The sequence below is a fragment of the Fusarium verticillioides genome, chromosome 2 (assembly GCF_000149555.1).
Source record: "Fusarium verticillioides 7600 chromosome 2, whole genome shotgun sequence".
NCBI classification, from domain to species: Eukaryota; Fungi; Ascomycota; class Sordariomycetes; order Hypocreales; family Nectriaceae; genus Fusarium; species Fusarium verticillioides.
In genome coordinates this window covers 2,260,374-2,276,967 of record NC_031676.1, presented here as the reverse complement: position 1 = coordinate 2,276,967, position 16,594 = coordinate 2,260,374, and the positions used below count along the sequence as shown (strand labels likewise).

The following is a 16,594-nucleotide window of genomic DNA, read 5'->3' as shown; positions in this document are numbered from 1 at the left end:
AAAAAAATTGGGGGAAGCTCTAGGCCACACCCCGGCCTGTTCTCTCCTTGCCCCCCCTCCACCGGGCAATTGGCGGCTTGTACAGTACCTGTTGGAAGAGCAGATGTCGGTACATCGAGACCCTTACAGGGCGCCCTGTACGCTCGCTCCCGCTGTAGCATGGTTGAGTATCCGGTACTTTCTCTTGAGTGGAACATTGGAACATCCCCGAGCCACACATGGCGGCGGGTCCTTGGCGTGCAGCCCGCTCCTCAACCATATTTTAGTGCTATGCCTATTCTAGTATGGTTGAACACCGTAGGCGTGCACCAGTCAGGGGCGTCCAGGGGAGCATCTTCCCCAGAAACCGACCTTTTGGGGCACCATCAACATCGATGAACTGAGATGGAGATAACTGGTTTTGCTGGCTATCTTCTTTTCGGCTTTGCCTTCATGAGCCACTGATAGCTCGGCCGAGCGGCTTGCTTATGTTGCATTCTCGATTCTGCTATCTACTGGTCGACAATTAAGTTCTCAGCCCAGCAACGATAAGAATAGGCTCCATCTCGGGATATCAAAGGCAAGGTGACGACAGAGATTCCATGGGCTATCAATATTGACCCCAGGGGTCTAAGGCTATGGCAGATGGTCCTTGCTACCAGTCAGAACTCGTACGAATAAGCGAGGATGGTGAAGGTTGAGTGGTCCAGGTCAGATATGCCATTGAAGCTAGGGAGTAGGGTACGGGGTTAGGAATTCCCCATGAACCTCAGGAAGACTTTTACTAGAGCTATGGAGTGCCATATAATTCAAAGTCTTGATAATTATTCAGGTGGTGGTGGTGATGAACTTGTCAAAATTTCGAATATGCCAGGTAACAACTCCCAGTGGTTCCATTTGTCAATGTAATTTCGCGTCTTTCTCAACTGCCATCCTAGGTATCCGGCTCAGTGTACTCGGTTAGGTACCGATACATTTCAACGTCGAGTCTTCTCGTTTGTCCGTCGGTTTCCGCAAATCCGAACTCCTCTTGTATGCAACAAGTTTGTCGAGACGTTGAGCTGCCATTCCACGCTTACTGTCTGTCTCTAATAAGCCATCGTTGAATAATAGAGTTAAGTTGACTTGCTGAAACGTTCGTTGTCTAAGTCACTGCGATGTTTGCGGCTCTTATCTGCACCTCTCAGAAACCACTGCGGATAGCCACAACCGTTGGTGCATGGAAACCGAAACGAGATCTACAGACGCCATGCCGCCCAGGGATAAGGGCCAAGCAGTCAAGGAAGGTCATAACAATTCTCTCGCTCCTCAATTGCACACGTCCCATTTCCAGTAACTCACCGAAACGAGCCGACTCGAGGCCACACATCGCAAAAGGCACTCTACTCTCGGCGGGGCAAGAAAACATCGGACCTTGATATAGGATATCCAAATGCACTTAGCAATGGGTAGCCCAAACTCATGCTAACTTACCTAAGTCTTCGTATCATTTAGGATCAAGGTCCTGAGTTTTCTTTGCTCTCCTTGGTACGGTACTTTACGCGTAAGAGACTTGGATAGGTAGGTACTGATCAATAGCCTGACCCCACCATGAGCCGGAAGTCGAAGCTTGACGGAGAATGTGGGGGGCCGAATCATTGTTGGTAGGGGGAGTTGGGGATGTGAGTGAGGCGTTGACCAGGCGGTGGAGGGAGGCACAAAATTTCTCTCATGAGTCGGCGAACATAGGATGGAGTCATGAGTTCTCATGATGGTGTGCACTGTTAGGTTTGGGATCAGTTCAGGATCAAGGATCAGGAATTGCTACCCATGCCATTCAGACTATGTCTGTTCGGGGTCACTGGAGGCCTATAACAGCTCATGTTGAATCAATCCCCATCTGAAAGCTGTTTGCTGAGATTGGAAGTGGACGTTGATGGTTGTCTTTCAAAGTGGAGTGGAGCTACACGGGAGGCCCACGAAACTCCCGAGCTGAGTAAATGTACAGTACCTACTTTCAAATCAGTGCTGAAATTACTGGGCTAGAAAAGGCTGGGCGATGGACAGAGGTGAAAAATAGCCACTGCTTCATGATGGTTACCCAAGTCTGAATGGCCGGATGATTATTTCAGATTGTTAGTTAGTAGTGAGGTCAGCTTTTGGCCACTCTTTACTACCTTACTATAGTTAGGTACTAAGTTAAAAAGAAATATATCAATTGTCATGGCCACCCCGAAGACGAATTTTCGGCTCGATACTGTATTGAGACAAATGAAGTTCACGATAGTTCCGGGTAGGCGGCGACCGTGTGAATGTCAGCATACCCGAAATGCCCGAAATCATTGGTAGCAAAATAGTTGAGGAGAATTGATTGAGGTATGACGAAATAACTTGCAGAAAACCCGGCTTTCAACATTGCTGAGGAACAATGATGACAACTCGATCATTCGATGGCTTGGTATAGCTGTCGGAGATAGATAGGAACTCACTCGCATAAGGAATTGAGTTAAGTTGAGTGCAACCCGTCCAACAAGCTTGGCCACACCGTGGCAATGATAGTGCGATCAAAGTTAAGGATCAGATCCAGATCAATAGGATCAGACTATTGGTCTACAGGGAGGATCCTGTTGTTCCGAAGCGGACAAATTGACTTCCCATCAAAATTCAGCATCAGCCTTCCGCCCACCCGCTTGCTGCAACCATAACTCAACAGCAGCCTCACAGGCGCACCAAGAACAAACAAATGCTCCAGTATAGCTCCAGAATGCTGTTCCAGCCCTCCTGATCGAATCCTTGGAGAACAGTGGCTGGGTGTAATTTTGCCCGAAGTCACCCGGCCCTCTCTCTAGAGGCAGAAGCAATGGGTTGTTGCCAGAGGAAATGCGGTATACAAGTACCGGTACCTTGGCCAGGACCCTTCACCTTCGTTGACCTTCTTCCCAACCCAAACCCTGCAAATGATGGTCCCCTTGTCCCTCTTTGGCAAGGAGCGTCATGCAGCAAGGGGCGTGTCTGATGTCGTGGGGTCCCAGCGAATCAAGCGAACCGCCAATGCGGTGCATGCCAATGGCTCTCGCAGTCTCACAACGGCGGGAGGTGGATGCGCTTCTTCACTAAGATAGCCCGGATTGTGGAGGGGGAGCAAGAAGTTGCCCTCCTACAGTGCACCTCGTAGAAAAAACAATGCCAGGATACGTACCCCTCCATATCCCCAACAGAACTGAAATTTTGGCCTGTTACTCCAGTCCATTGAGGCGGCCCCTCCAAGACTTCGGGTGCTTCAACCACACCCTCGACAACTCAATCCAATCCAATCCCAAGTCGGCTACCAGCACAAGCTCGATTTTTCTCTTCTTGACTTATACCGTGGCCGGAACCATTTCTGAATCCCTCTTAGACCTCTTCTTCCGACTCTTCCTTCTTGAGATTGTCCATCTTCATCTTCCTCTTCCATCATCATCCTCATTTCCTTCTTCCTCCCTCCCTCCCTACATCCCCTTTGCGCCTGGCTGGTGTTATCTTGTCTTGTGCCGCGCTGCGCTCCACCGACTGCTAAAGCTATTCTCTACTAATTTCTAACCCCTCCCACCTTTCAGGGGACCAGCCAGCCTTCACGCAAATCAGGACCGCCGGTTTCTTCTCACCAGCGTCCTTGGGGAAAGCATCAGATCCTATTTCTGGTGTGTTACGACTTGAATTGATAGGTTTGTGACCATTGAACCCCCCGAGAAGGGTTTCAACCACCAATTGCAAACTAACCATTCACTTTTGCTTGCCACTGCAGATTTCTTCGATACCCTTCACTCATCATGTACGGCGCCGGTCAAGGCCCTCAAACGGGCATTTCCACCCCCAGATCTAGCGCTTCTCTTCGGCCGTTGACTCTCTCCCACGGCTCTCTCGAGACCTCTTTTCTCATTCCCACCAACCTCCATTTCCACGCCTCTCAGTTGAAAGACAAGTTTGTCGCTACTCTTCCCGAAGCCACCGACGAGCTTGCCCAGGATGACGAGCCATCATCCGTTCCCGACCTGGTCGCCAGATACCTTGGCCTCATTGCTCATGAGGTTGATGAGGGTGAAGATGACGAGCAAGGCTCCTACGAGGAGGTGTTGAAGCTCGTTCTGAACGAGTTCGAGCGCAATTTCCTCCGTGGCAATGAAGCTCACGCCATTGCTGCCAGTTTGCCTGGCATTGAGTCTAAGAAGCTCGACTTCATCCGCAGCTACTACACCGCTCGTGCTGTGTGCAACCGACCGATCAAGCCCCACGCTTCAGCCCTTTTCCGAGCAGCTGAGGATGGTGACGCCGAAATCTACACAATTTTCGGCGGTCAGGGTAATATTGAGGAGTATTTCGAGGAATTGCGAGAGATCTTCAAGACGTACTCAAGCTTTGTCGGTGATCTTATCAGCCGCTCAGCTGAGCTGCTCCAGACTCTCTCCAAGAACCCCAAAGCCGAGAAGATGTTCCCTAAGGGTCTTGATATCATGAACTGGCTTCATCACCAGGACTCTACTCCCGATGTCGATTATCTCATTTCGGCACCAGTCAGTTTCCCGCTTATTGGCCTCGTCCAGCTTGCCCACTATGAGGTGACATGTAAGGTTCTTGGTGTGCATCCTGGTATGCTGCGCGAGAGAATCACTGGTTCCACTGGTCACTCCCAAGGTATTGTCATGGCCGCTGCAACTGCCGCTGCCGACTCTTGGGACTCGTGGAGAGACATCACCAGCTCTGTTCTTACCATGCTTTTCTGGATCGGAACACGAAGCCAGCAGGCATTCCCCATCACCTCCATGACCCCTACCATGCTTCGCGAGTCACAGGAGCACGGCGAGGGTGCACCCACTCCTATGCTTAGCATTCGAGATCTTCCTCAGGCTGAGGTTCAGAAGCACATTGATGCTACTAACCACTACCTTCCCGAGGACCGTCACATCAGCATCTCTCTCATTAACAGCCCACGAAACTTGGTTGTGACAGGACCCCCAACCTCCCTCTACGGTCTTAACGCTCAGTTGCGCAAGGTCAAGGCCCCTGTTGGCCTGGATCAGAACCGTATTCCCTACACAGAGCGAAAGGTTCGCTTCGCCAACCGGTTCCTCCCCATTACCGCACCTTTCCACAGCAAGTACCTCGCCGAGGCTACCGCCATGATTGATGAGGATCTCAAGGATATCTCAATTGACTCCAGTGATCTCGGAATTGCCGTGTTCGATACCAACACTGGTAAAGATCTCCGAGAAGAGGTCAAGGGCAACATTGTTCCCGCCCTTGTCCGTTTGATCACTCGCGACCCTGTCAACTGGGAGAAGGCTACTGTCTTCCCTGATGCCACCCACATTCTTGATTTTGGCCCTGGTGGTGTTTCCGGTCTCGGCGTACTGACCAGCCGAAACAAGGAGGGTACTGGCGTCCGTGTCATCTTGGCTGGTACTGTCGATGGTGGCATGAACGACCTCGGTTACAAGGCTGAGCTCTTCGATAGAGATGAGGAAAATGCCGTCAAATATGCCATTGACTGGGTTAAGGAGTTTGGTCCCAAGCTTGTCACCAACAAGAGTGGCCGAACATACCTCGATACTAAGATGAGCCGTCTCCTTGGTCTCCCTCCCATCGTCGTTGCTGGTATGACTCCCGCAACTGTCCCCTGGGATTTTGTTGCCGCTACCATGAACGCTGGATACCACATCGAACTTGCTGGCGGTGGTTACTTCATTGGCCCCATGATGACCGATGCTATTACCAAGATCGAGAAGGCCATCCCTGCTGGTCGTGGTATTTCCGTCAACCTGATCTATGTCAACCCCCGTGCTATGGCCTGGCAGATCCCCTTGATCGGCAAGCTTCGATCCGAGGGTGTCCCCATTGAGGGTCTTACCATTGGTGCTGGTGTTCCCTCTATCGAGGTCGCCCAGGAGTACATCGAGACCCTCGGCCTCAAGCACATCAGCTTCAAGCCCGGTTCCGTCGATGCCATCCAGGCTGTTATCAATATCGCCAAGGCCAACCCCCACTTCCCTGTCATGCTTCAGTGGACTGGTGGCCGTGGTGGTGGTCATCACTCTTTCGAGGATTTCCACCAGCCTATCCTCCAGATGTACGGCCGTATCCGACGACAAGAGAACATTATTCTTGTTGCTGGTAGTGGTTTCGGTGGTGCTGATGACACCTACCCCTACATCACTGGTGACTGGGCCAAGAAGTACGGTTATCCTCCCATGCCCTTCGATGGTTGCTTGTTCGGTAGCCGCATGATGGTTGCCAAGGAGGCTCACACCAGTAAGGCGGCCAAGGAGGCTATCGTCGCCGCACCTGGTCTTGAGGACAGCGAGTGGGAGCAGACTTACAAGGGACCGGCTGGTGGTGTTCTCACCGTCCGATCTGAGATGGGTGAGCCTATCCACAAGCTTGCCACTCGGGGAGTTCGCTTCTGGGCTGAGATGGACCAGAAGATCTTCAGTCTCCCCAAGGAAAAGCGAGTTGCTGAGCTCAACAAGAACAAGGACTACATCATCAAGAAGCTGAACGACGACTGCCAGAAGGTCTGGTTCGGTCGCAACAAGGAGGGCAAGGCCTGTGACCTTGACGACATGACCTATGCTGATGTTCTCCGTCGTCTTGTCGAGCTCCTCTACGTCAAGCACCAGTCTCGCTGGATTGACCGCTCCTACACTGTTCTCGTCGGTGACTACATTCACCGCCTTGAGGAGCGTTTGACCACTACCCCCGGCAAAGCCTCTCTTCTCCAGAGTTACTCCGAGCTCAACGAGCCTTTCGAGGTGATCGACCGCATCCTCGCTGCCTACCCTGATGCCGAGACCCAGATCATCAACGCCCAGGATGTTCAGCACTTCCTTATCATGTGCATGCGACCCACTCAGAAGCCTGTCACTTTCATCCCTGTCTTTGACGACAACTTCGAGTTCTACTTCAAGAAGGACTCCCTGTGGCAATCTGAGGATCTCGATGCCGTCGTTGGCCAGGATGTTGGCCGGACCTGCATCCTTCAGGGACCTGCCGCTGCCAAGTTCTCCACTGAGATTGATCAACCCATCAAGTCTATCCTTGATGGCATCCACGAGTCTCATGTTGAGTACCTTACCCGGGATCTTTACAACAACAACAAGGCCACCATCCCTTACATCGAGTACTTCGGTGGTAAGCTCGTTGACCCCGAGATGCCCCTTGATGTCGAGGGCTTGACTGTCAGCTACGACACCTACAAGAACACCTACCGTTTGTCATCGTCTGCCGCTGCCACTCTCCCTGAGCTCGACTCATGGCTATCTTTGCTTGCTGGACCCAACCGCAACTGGCGCCATGCCCTGCTCATGGCCGATGTTGTTGCTCAAGGCCAGAAGTTCCAGACCAACCCTATCCGACGCATTTTTGCTCCTTCTCGTGGTCTGTTTGTTGAGATCTCTTATCCTAATGATCCCTCCAAGACTACCATTGCTGTTCGTGAGCAGCCTCGCCACAACCAGTACATCGACGTCATCGAGGTTAAGCTCGTCGGCGAGAACAAGATCCAGGTCAACATGATCAAGGAGACCACTGCTCTCGGTAAGCCTGCTGCTCTGCCTCTAGAGTTCACCTACCACCCTGAGGCTGGATACTCTCCTATCCGTGAGGTCATGGAGGGCCGCAATGACCGCATCAAGGAGTTCTACTGGAAGGCGTGGTTCGGCGAAGAGCCTCTCGACCTCGACGCTGATGTTACTGCTAAGTTCGATGGTGGCAAGACTACCATCACTGGCGAGGCTATCAACGATTTCGTGCACGCTGTTGGCAACCACGGAGAGGCATTTGTCGACCGACCTGGTAAGACTGTCTATGCTCCCATGGACTTTGCCATTGTTATCGGCTGGAAGGCCATTACCAAGCCTATCTTCCCTCGCACCATTGATGGAGACCTCCTGAAGCTTGTCCATCTCTCTAACCAGTTCCGCATGATCCCTGGCGCTGAGCCTCTCAAGAAGGGAGACGAGGTCTCCACCACTGCTCAGATCAACGCCGTCATCAACCAGGAGGCTGGCAAGATGGTTGAGGTCTGTGGTACTCTCGTCCGTGATGGCAAGCCTGTCATGGAGGTCACCTCCCAATTCTTGTACCGTGGTACTTATACCGATTACGAGAACACCTTCCAACGAAAGGTTGAGACTCCTATCCAGCTTCATCTGGCCACTACTCAGGATGTTGCTATTCTTCGATCCAAGCAATGGTTCTCCGTCGACGAGCTTCCTCAGAACATCGACTTGCTCGGCCAGACTCTGACTTTCCGTCTCCAAAGCTTGGTTCGCTACAAGAACAAGGCTGTCTTCAGCAGCATTGAGACCCGCGGCCAGGTTCTGCTTGAACTCCCCACCAAGGAGATCATCCAGGTCGGCAGCGTCGACTATGAGACCGGAGAGTCTCACGGCAACCCTGTTGTTGATTACCTTGAGCGCAACGGCCAACCTATCGACCAGCCCATCAACTTCGAGAACTCCATCCCCCTTAGCGGCAAGTCTCCTCTCGCTCTCCGAGCCCCTGCTTCCAACGAGAATTACGCTCGTGTGTCCGGTGACTACAACCCCATTCACGTCTCTCGTGTATTCTCCAGCTATGCCAACCTCCCTGGTACCATCACCCATGGCATGTACTCTAGTGCATCCGTGCGAAGCCTGATCGAGACCTGGGCCGCCGAGAACAACATTGGCCGTGTCCGAAGCTTCCACGCCTCGCTTGTTGGCATGGTTCTGCCCAACGATGAGCTCGAGGTTAAGCTTCAACACACTGGCATGGTCTCTGGTCGCAAGATCATCAAGGTGGAGGTCCGCAACAAGGAGACCGAGGACAAGGTTCTTGAGGGCGAGGCCGAGGTTGAACAGCCTGTGACTGCCTACGTTTTCACTGGACAGGGTTCTCAGGAACAGGGTATGGGTATGGAGTTATACGCCAGCAGTCCCGTTGCCAAGGAGGTCTGGGATCGCGCCGACAAGTACCTCCTCGACGCCTATGGTAAGTTACATGAATCGGTACTATCAATGTGCATCTGCTAATATATCCCAGGTTTCTCCATTACCAACATTGTCAAGAACAACCCTAAGGAGCTCACCATCCACTTCGGTGGTCCCCGTGGTAAGGCTATCCGCCAGAACTACATTGCGATGACTTTCGAGACCGTGGCTGCGGATGGTAGCATCAAGTCTGAGAAGATCTTCAAGGAGATTGATGAGACCACTACCTCATACACCTACCGCTCCCCTACTGGACTTCTCTCAGCCACCCAGTTCACTCAGCCAGCCCTTACCTTGATGGAGAAGGCCAGCTTTGAGGACATGAAGGCCAAGGGACTTGTGCCTAACAACAGCACCTTTGCTGGTCACTCTCTCGGTGAATACTCGGCCCTTGCTGCCCTTGCCGAGGTCATGCCAATTGAGAGTTTGGTGTCCGTTGTGTTCTACCGTGGCCTCACCATGCAGGTTGCCGTCGAGCGTGACGCTGCTGGCCGATCCAACTACTCCATGTGCGCTGTTAACCCTAGCCGCATCAGCAAGACCTTCAACGAAGCCGCTCTCCAGTTCGTTGTTGACAACATTGCTGAGGAGACTGGCTGGCTCCTTGAGATTGTCAACTACAACATTGCCAATATGCAGTATGTTTGCGCTGGTGATCTCCGTGCGCTCGACACTCTTGCTGGTGTGACCAACTTCATCAAGATCCAGAAGATTGACATTGAAGAGGTCAAGGACAACATCGAGGAGGTTAAGGGACATCTCCGCGAGATCATCCGCGGCTGTGCCGAGAAGACTCTTGCCAAGCCCACACCTCTTGAGCTGGAGCGTGGCTTCGCTACCATTCCTCTCCGTGGTATTGATGTGCCCTTCCACTCGACCTTCCTTCGATCTGGTGTCAAGCCTTTCCGATCCTTCTTGCTTAAGAAGATTAACAAGACATCCATCGACCCCTCCAAATTGGTTGGAAAGTATATTCCCAACGTGACGGCCAAGCCGTTCGCGTTGACCAAGGAGTATTTCGAGGATGTGTACAAGCTGACCAACTCGCCAAAGATTGGTGCTGTGTTGGCCAACTGGGAGAAGTATAACCAGGACGAGACCGCTACCAACGGTGTCGAAGGTAGCGACAGCTCCAGTGGCGAGTATGAAGGTTCTGGCCGTGCTGCTTGAGTAAGTTTGGAAAACCAAAGAGAAAGGGAAATATAATAAAAAAGAAGAAAAGGGACCATGCAGAGACATGATGTAACGGAAGACTAGAGATGGATGGATGATCACGAAGAGAGTTTACAGATTCCCGGCCGGATTGTTATCCTGGCATGATGAGTACCACCTATATTACGATGTATCTTGTTATCTTTAGCTAGAGGGGCGTTTGTTTTTGCTACAATTTTAGAGAATTTTTGAATGCCTGATGATGAAATTTGGTTCATAAATCGAATAACATATCTCGTCCTGTGAAAGCTTGGGATGCACACGCAGTCTTGTGATGTTGGTTCGCTCCCGACGGTGTCGTACAAGTGAGGCTTGTGTAGGAAATAATTGACGAGATAATGAAACACCCGACATTGATTGGTGTGCTTCGGCTCGGCGACTGTACCACCCTACCATTGGATCTCGCTGGTTCCGAGCGGTAGCGGTAGCGGTCGGCTGCCGGCGACGGCCGGAGACGGACAAGTGGTGGAGATGGCCTATCAGGGGAATCAAGACCGCTTTGGTCGCTAACAACATCGCAAACATAGATAAGTTTACGTGTTCATGAATTCGTATATAAGGTCCAAAGGGGAAGGGCTTTAGACTCGTTCTTTTTGTTCTCGGGCTTTCTTTTTTCTTTCGGCTCTGTTCGCTATTACACCATCCCCACTTGGCATCTTACCTCTTATTGTTCAACAACACAGCGAACATTTGAGAAATTGAGATATAGAGGAATCTACAATGGCGGGCTTAAAGAAGCAAGTCTTTGTCGGGACATTCATATCCAGCAAAAGTCCCAAAGAGCTTGACTATCACCATGACACGATTGTATGTGTTGATGGAGAGGGTAGAATTGTCAAGGTCGATACAGAGGGCGGCAGTACTGAGCAGATTGGAAAGAGGCTACGTGAAACTCTGAACTGGGAGCTCAGCGACGTAGATGTTCATATTGCGAAGCCTGGGCAGTTCTTCTTCCCTGGTTTTGTTGGTGAGTGATACAGCCCTTGCTTTCCAAGAAACACACACTGACAGAAACATTAGACTCACATGTGCATGCATCTCAATACCCAAATGTGGGAATCTTTGGAAAGACCACTCTCCTAGACTGGTTGGAGAAGTATACATTCCCTCTAGAGTCAAGTCTAAAGGACTTGAGCAAGGCAAAGCGAGTATATGGCTCATGTGTTCGACGGACATTATCCCACGGAACGACAACAGCGGCTTACTATGCTACCATCGACGTAGCAGCAACGAACCTCCTCGCTGATCTCTGCTTAGAGATAGGACAACGAGCTCTTGTTGGACGCGTGTGTATGGACAACCCTGACATGTGTCCAAGCTACTATCGCGATGAGAGTGCCGAAGAGGGCCTTGAAAAAACGAGACAGACGATTCGACATGTTCAAAAAATCGACCCTGAGTTTAAACTTGTATCTCCGGTGCTGACGCCTCGATTTGCACCAACTTGCTCCAGCGATTCGATGAAGGGTCTGGCAAAGATCCAAAAAGAAATGGATCTTCCTGTCCAGACACACGTTTCCGAGAACGAAGGAGAAGTCGAACTTGTCGCAAAGCTGTTTCCGGAGTCGGAGTCGTATACGCAATTGTACGATGATTGCGGTCTTCTCACCACCCGGACGATTCTTGCGCACGCGATTCACTTGACCGAAGCGGAGGCAAAGCTGATTGCGCAGCGGGGAAGTAAAATCTCACACTGTCCTTGCAGCAACAGTTCACTCACCAGCGGTTCTGCACGCGTAAGATGGCTCTGGGACAAGGGGATCACAGTTGGCCTTGGTACAGACATGAGCGGCGGCTACAGCCCTTCCATTCTCGAAGCAGCACGTCAAGCAGCCCTTGTGAGTCGACACGTTGCGATGGGGATGGACGAGGAAAAGGAACGGAGCAAGTTGACGGTCGAAGAGGTGCTGTATCTTGCAACTCGCGGCGGTGCAGAGGTTGTTGGACTGGCTGATAGAATCGGTGGGTTTGAGGAGGGTATGGAGTGGGATGCTCAGTTGATAGGACTAGGAAGTGTTGATGAGGATGGCCTGGCGGATGATGACGGGAATGTGAATGTTTTCGGGTGGGAAACTTGGGAGGAGAAGATTGCGAAGTGGCTGTTTAATGGAGACGACAGGAATGTCAAGAGGGTTTGGGTCAGAGGGAGAACGGTTCATGTAAGATAAGCAGAGGACAAAGAAATGAGCTGAGACAGACTGCCCATGTTGTTTCAGACACTATCCAACACTGACAGCAATGCAATTTGTCGGTACAGCAGCAGAGCAGTACAATCTCTGTCTGCCCTCGTGATCATCAGCGTCAATGTTTCACTTGATTACTCCGTACATGCTCAATCAGCTCTACAGATAATATGCCATGGATTGCTAAAAAAGAGGCGTGCTACGAACCCATGACAGGATTGTTGCTTTGGGCTTTTTTCTGTCACTTCATCACTAACAGTGCATGTCGCTACTGAGTTTTTGTGTAATAGCTTTAACTAACTGCGTGTATAATTATGACTCCTGCCTATTAATCCGAGGCATGACACTTTGTGTGAAGAAAACACGACAGATCCGATTCGCATGTGAAGCCTTGGTTTGGCTTCACTGATATATCCTCCATACTCGCACAAAAATTAGCAACTATCCTCCTCTGGTATGGTTCATAGCCCTCATGTAATGGCCGAAACTCTCATCTCCAATGACAGACACTCATAACTGGGAGACCTCGATGCGACTTTCATTACGAGACTGCATCAGTCCCCAATCGCGCGGCTTCTCACTTCAGCCCTGCGTCTTCCCAACGGGTTGACAGGTTTTCAAAATTGGTTCCTTTCGTCGTCGGAAGGGTACAACTCATAGTTAGAATAATTAGCTTCGAAGAGGCTTTTGTTGCCCTCGCTTGTAAAAGAATTCTCGTAGGTGAGGTGTTTGTCGTTTGCGAAGTCGCAAGCCCGAGGAGTGAGGATCTGTTGGCTGGCACTAGGAGGCCGTCCACCAAAGGCGTAACGATCTGTGGGATCGATGTGGTCAAGTCTAGCGCGTGCAAGAACGGCTGGGTTGAAGCTGTTGCTTGAGACGGGGTTTGCAACTCTAGGAAGATCGGCTCCGGTGATCTCACGTCTAACGGTCTCGGGCTTCTTAACGTTGCGGCCATTGCTCTTGTTGGCCCGGCTAGGCTTGGTGGTCTTGGTGACTCTATTGGGCTTCTGTTTCTTAGTGGCGTTGCCATTGCCCTGAGGATTGGTGCTGCTAGAGGCAATGCCCTGGATCAAATTGTTGTAGGGGGCGGCACCGTGAGTACTGTTGTTAGTAGGGAGATTGCCCTGGAGTCCGTAGTTGACAGAGGTGTTGTCTTGAAAGTTGATATCAAAAGAGGCATTGTATGGAGTACCGCTGTCGATAGAGGCATTGCTGAAAGCGCTGGTGTCAAAACCGGCCTCGCCCTGAACACTGTTGTCGAGGGAAGTACTGCACTGAGTACTGTTGCCGAAAGAGACATTGCCATATAGGCTGGTGTCAAGAGGAGTGCTGTCTTGCATGGGATAGTTAGATAGTTGAGTGCTATCGTCGAGAGCGGTGATTCTTTGAAACCCATTGGTGGTGATGTTGATGTTGATGTTCTGCATATCATCGGTAGCAAAGGGGGTGTCCTGGAGATTGCTCTGCATAAACCCATTATCATGAAGCCCCAAGTTGAGGAAGTTATTGTTTTGAGGGTTAAAGTCGTCCAAGGCACCACCCTGGAATTCGGTATCAATCGCAGTCCCGCCAGGGACCCAGTACTGCATGCCATTGCTCTGCATGTCGTTGCTCTGCATGTCGTTGTTCTGCATGCCGTAGTTGTTGACAGGAGCCCCTTGAGAGTCCATAGACATATTAGGGGTGCTAACAATCTGAGTGTATGGCTGCATGGCCCAGTTGTTTGGAAGAAGTGAACTGTTGTCCATGGTAGATGCACTAGCCATGTTGCCAGTGTTTAGAGCATCTTCACCCATAGTCTGAGCGTTTCCATCCATGGTATTGCCGGGAACCAGAGAAATGATGTCGTTGTTGATAGGATTGCCAACATCCATAGTATTGTTGACATCAGTGGTGTTGGCAGATTCGATTGCACCTCCAGCATCGGCACTTTCACCGATCTTAGCTGTAGACTCAATTGGAGCGCCATCGGTGTTGATGGAGCCACTTGTGTTGGCATGAATACTGTCGTTTTGATTGTCGTTGATCGGAGTAGGGGCTTCGGCCGTGTCACCAGCAGCGGTAGTGGTATCGGCATGGGCTTCATCGTCAGGAAAGGTCATTTTAATGAACTCGCCAAGATCTATCTCAGGGAGTTCCTGGCCCTGAAGCTGTGCTTCCTGTCGTTCACGATCTTTCGCCTCGATGGCAGCCATGATTGCTTGAACCTCTTTCTCCTTCTTCGCGACGTCAAGTTTGTTCAGTCTCTAGACACGGTATGTTAGTAAGTTCCTAGGATACCAGAATCGTAAGCACTGTATGTAACTCACAGCGATTTCTGTATTTCGAGCTGAATGTTCTGAACTTTTGATTCTCTTCATGCGCTCGAGTTGAGCGCTTTCGGCCTCGCACACCTTTTTATCCATATCAGCAGACATCTTCTCTTTGAGGTCCTCGGAGACGGCATTCCATTCTCTAGGGTCGGCGCCAAGGGAGACAGCCTTAAGGCGCCACCAGTTCATCTGGACTTGTAACATTTTAGTGAGTTCCCTGAGGTTGATCGCTTTCTCTTCCCGTCTCACACGGGTTCCCTTTGCAGATGTGTTGTTGCGGACAAGGTTGAGCTTCTTCCTTTCGTTGAGAATAATATCGTTCCTTGCGACCAGGACCTTCTCCAGACGAGCGTCTTCAACTCCGGGCGGCATCACGTAGGTATTACAAACAAACTCCTTGTATGCGGGTCGATGAAGAGAAGGTGGGGGGATGGGAATACTTCCAGGCTGAATCTGATTCTTGAGCTCGAACTCAATCATCTTGAAGCGACCATCAACATCGTCCTTGGGAAGAGCAGGATCGGGACCCAAGCCAACTTGGCTGAGCCGAACACCCCCGATGTGTAGTGTGTGAGCACGAGGGTCCATAGAGCTAGCGTCATACTCCGCCTGAAGCTGGGGGTCAATCGGAAGGTCAATGGCCGTCTGTTGATTATCCACGCCCATCTCAGAAGATGGGCCGCCGGATAGGGTCACAAGAGCTTGAACGCCTGCAGATGCTGGATCTGTCTCTTGTTGAGGCGCAGTTGGGTTAGTTGCACCCTGGTTTTCAGCAGCTTGTCGAGCAGCAGCATGGAGTCTTCGGTGTTCGGCGATAGCCAGGTTAATGATTCCCTGGACAACAAACGGTCTAAGAGTGCCTTCCTTTCCGCATCGGTCTCTGTGGTACTGCTTGAACGGTTCAGAGAAACCAGGGACCTCCCACCATCCACCAGGGGTGGGATCAGTACGGGGTGCCTGGGACTGAAGTTGTTGAGCCGGCTGGTGTGGAGGTAGATCGATAGTCGAAGCAGGTGCTTCAATACCAGATTGAGTAGGCTGATATAGCTGTAGGGCAACAGTAGAGGGAGGTGCTTCGACCTCAGGTTGAGTAGGCTGATATAGCTGTAGGGCAACAGTAGAGGGAGGTGCTTGAACCTCAGATTGAGCAGGCTGAGATACCTCCAAAGCGGGCTTCTTGGTAGCAGGGCCTTCCTGGGAAGCTGAAGGTTCGACACTGTCGATAGATCGCTTCAAAGACTTTCTCGGCTGCTTAGCCTTCTGAGAATGGAGTGCTTCGGTCTGAGATTGTTGAGCTTGCTGAGGTACCTGTAGAGCGGCTGCAGAAGGAAGTGCTTGGCTCTCAGGTTGAGTAGGCTGAGACACTTGAAGAGCGGGCTTCTTGATCGCAGGACCTTCTTGGGAAGCTGAAGGTTCGACACTGTCGATAGATCGCTTCAGGGACTTTCTCGGTTGCCTGGCCTTCTGAGAAGGGGGTGCTTCGGCTTGAAGTTGATGAACCTCTTGGGAGCCCTGTGGAAGAGACAGTTGAGATGTTGAAGCTTGTGCTTGAGTCTTCCTAGGTTGTCTTCTTCTTCGGGGCTTTCTAGCAGGGGCCGCTCCTGTCTGAGGTTGTTGAGACTGTTCAGTGACTGGTACAGTAGGTACCTGGAGGGTAGTTGATGTCTGAGCTGCTTGGGATCCAGCAGCCTGTGGAAAGCTGGTACCAAAAGCTCGGAGAGATGCAATAGCTTCTTCTGCAGACCCAGGTGACAGATGTACTTGAGTCAACGGGCGGGCAGGTTGAAGAGGCTTCGAGGGAAGTCCTTCAGACATGGTGTCTTCGGGACGCGAAACCGCGTGGAGAATAAATAGAAAAGGTTTAAAATGTGCAGGTGATACTGTGAACAGTGTGTAGTGTAGTGATTAAGTGCAGATGTAACTT

At 51.2% G+C, this 16,594-nt stretch overlaps 4 protein-coding genes across 6 annotated transcripts; 2 read left to right on the top strand and 2 right to left on the bottom strand.

Moving 5' to 3' along the window:
* Positions 1-683: 683 nt before the first annotated feature.
* Positions 684-1,761, bottom strand: FVEG_15435 (hypothetical protein; the record flags this gene model as incomplete). Of its 2 annotated transcripts, XM_018904559.1 has the most annotated exons (3): positions 820-1,061; positions 1,109-1,392; positions 1,453-1,728. In XM_018904559.1, the coding sequence occupies one exon, from the start codon at positions 1,726-1,728 to the stop codon at positions 1,453-1,455; it is 276 nt and encodes a 91-aa protein (XP_018748626.1). In that variant the 3' UTR covers positions 820-1,061; positions 1,109-1,392. The 2 variants fall into 2 exon arrangements, with proteins under 2 accessions (XP_018748625.1, XP_018748626.1); XM_018904558.1 differs by having other exon boundaries at positions 684-1,392; positions 1,453-1,761.
* Positions 1,762-3,163: 1,402 nt separating this feature from the next.
* On the top strand, positions 3,164-10,484 carry FVEG_04242 (fatty acid synthase subunit beta, fungi type). Of its 2 annotated transcripts, XM_018892017.1 has the most exons (3): positions 3,164-3,662; positions 3,743-8,964; positions 9,016-10,484. In XM_018892017.1, the coding sequence occupies exons 2-3, from the start codon at positions 3,768-3,770 to the stop codon at positions 10,131-10,133; spliced, it is 6,315 nt and encodes a 2,104-aa protein (XP_018748628.1). In that variant the 5' UTR covers positions 3,164-3,662; positions 3,743-3,767; the 3' UTR covers positions 10,134-10,484. The 2 variants fall into 2 exon arrangements, with proteins under 2 accessions (XP_018748628.1, XP_018748627.1); XM_018892016.1 differs by having other exon boundaries at positions 3,164-8,964.
* A 222-nt stretch (positions 10,485-10,706) lies between these two features.
* FVEG_04243 (guanine deaminase) lies at positions 10,707-12,501 on the top strand. The gene is made up of 2 exons (XM_018892018.1): positions 10,707-11,142; positions 11,196-12,501. The coding sequence occupies exons 1-2, from the start codon at positions 10,896-10,898 to the stop codon at positions 12,341-12,343; spliced, it is 1,395 nt and encodes a 464-aa protein (XP_018748629.1). The 5' UTR covers positions 10,707-10,895; the 3' UTR covers positions 12,344-12,501.
* A 474-nt stretch (positions 12,502-12,975) lies between these two features.
* Positions 12,976-16,485, bottom strand: FVEG_04244 (hypothetical protein; the record flags this gene model as incomplete). Its single annotated transcript, XM_018892019.1, has 2 exons — positions 12,976-14,604; positions 14,668-16,485. The coding sequence occupies 2 exons, from the start codon at positions 16,483-16,485 to the stop codon at positions 12,976-12,978; spliced, it is 3,447 nt and encodes a 1,148-aa protein (XP_018748630.1).
* Positions 16,486-16,594: the final 109 nt, after the last annotated feature.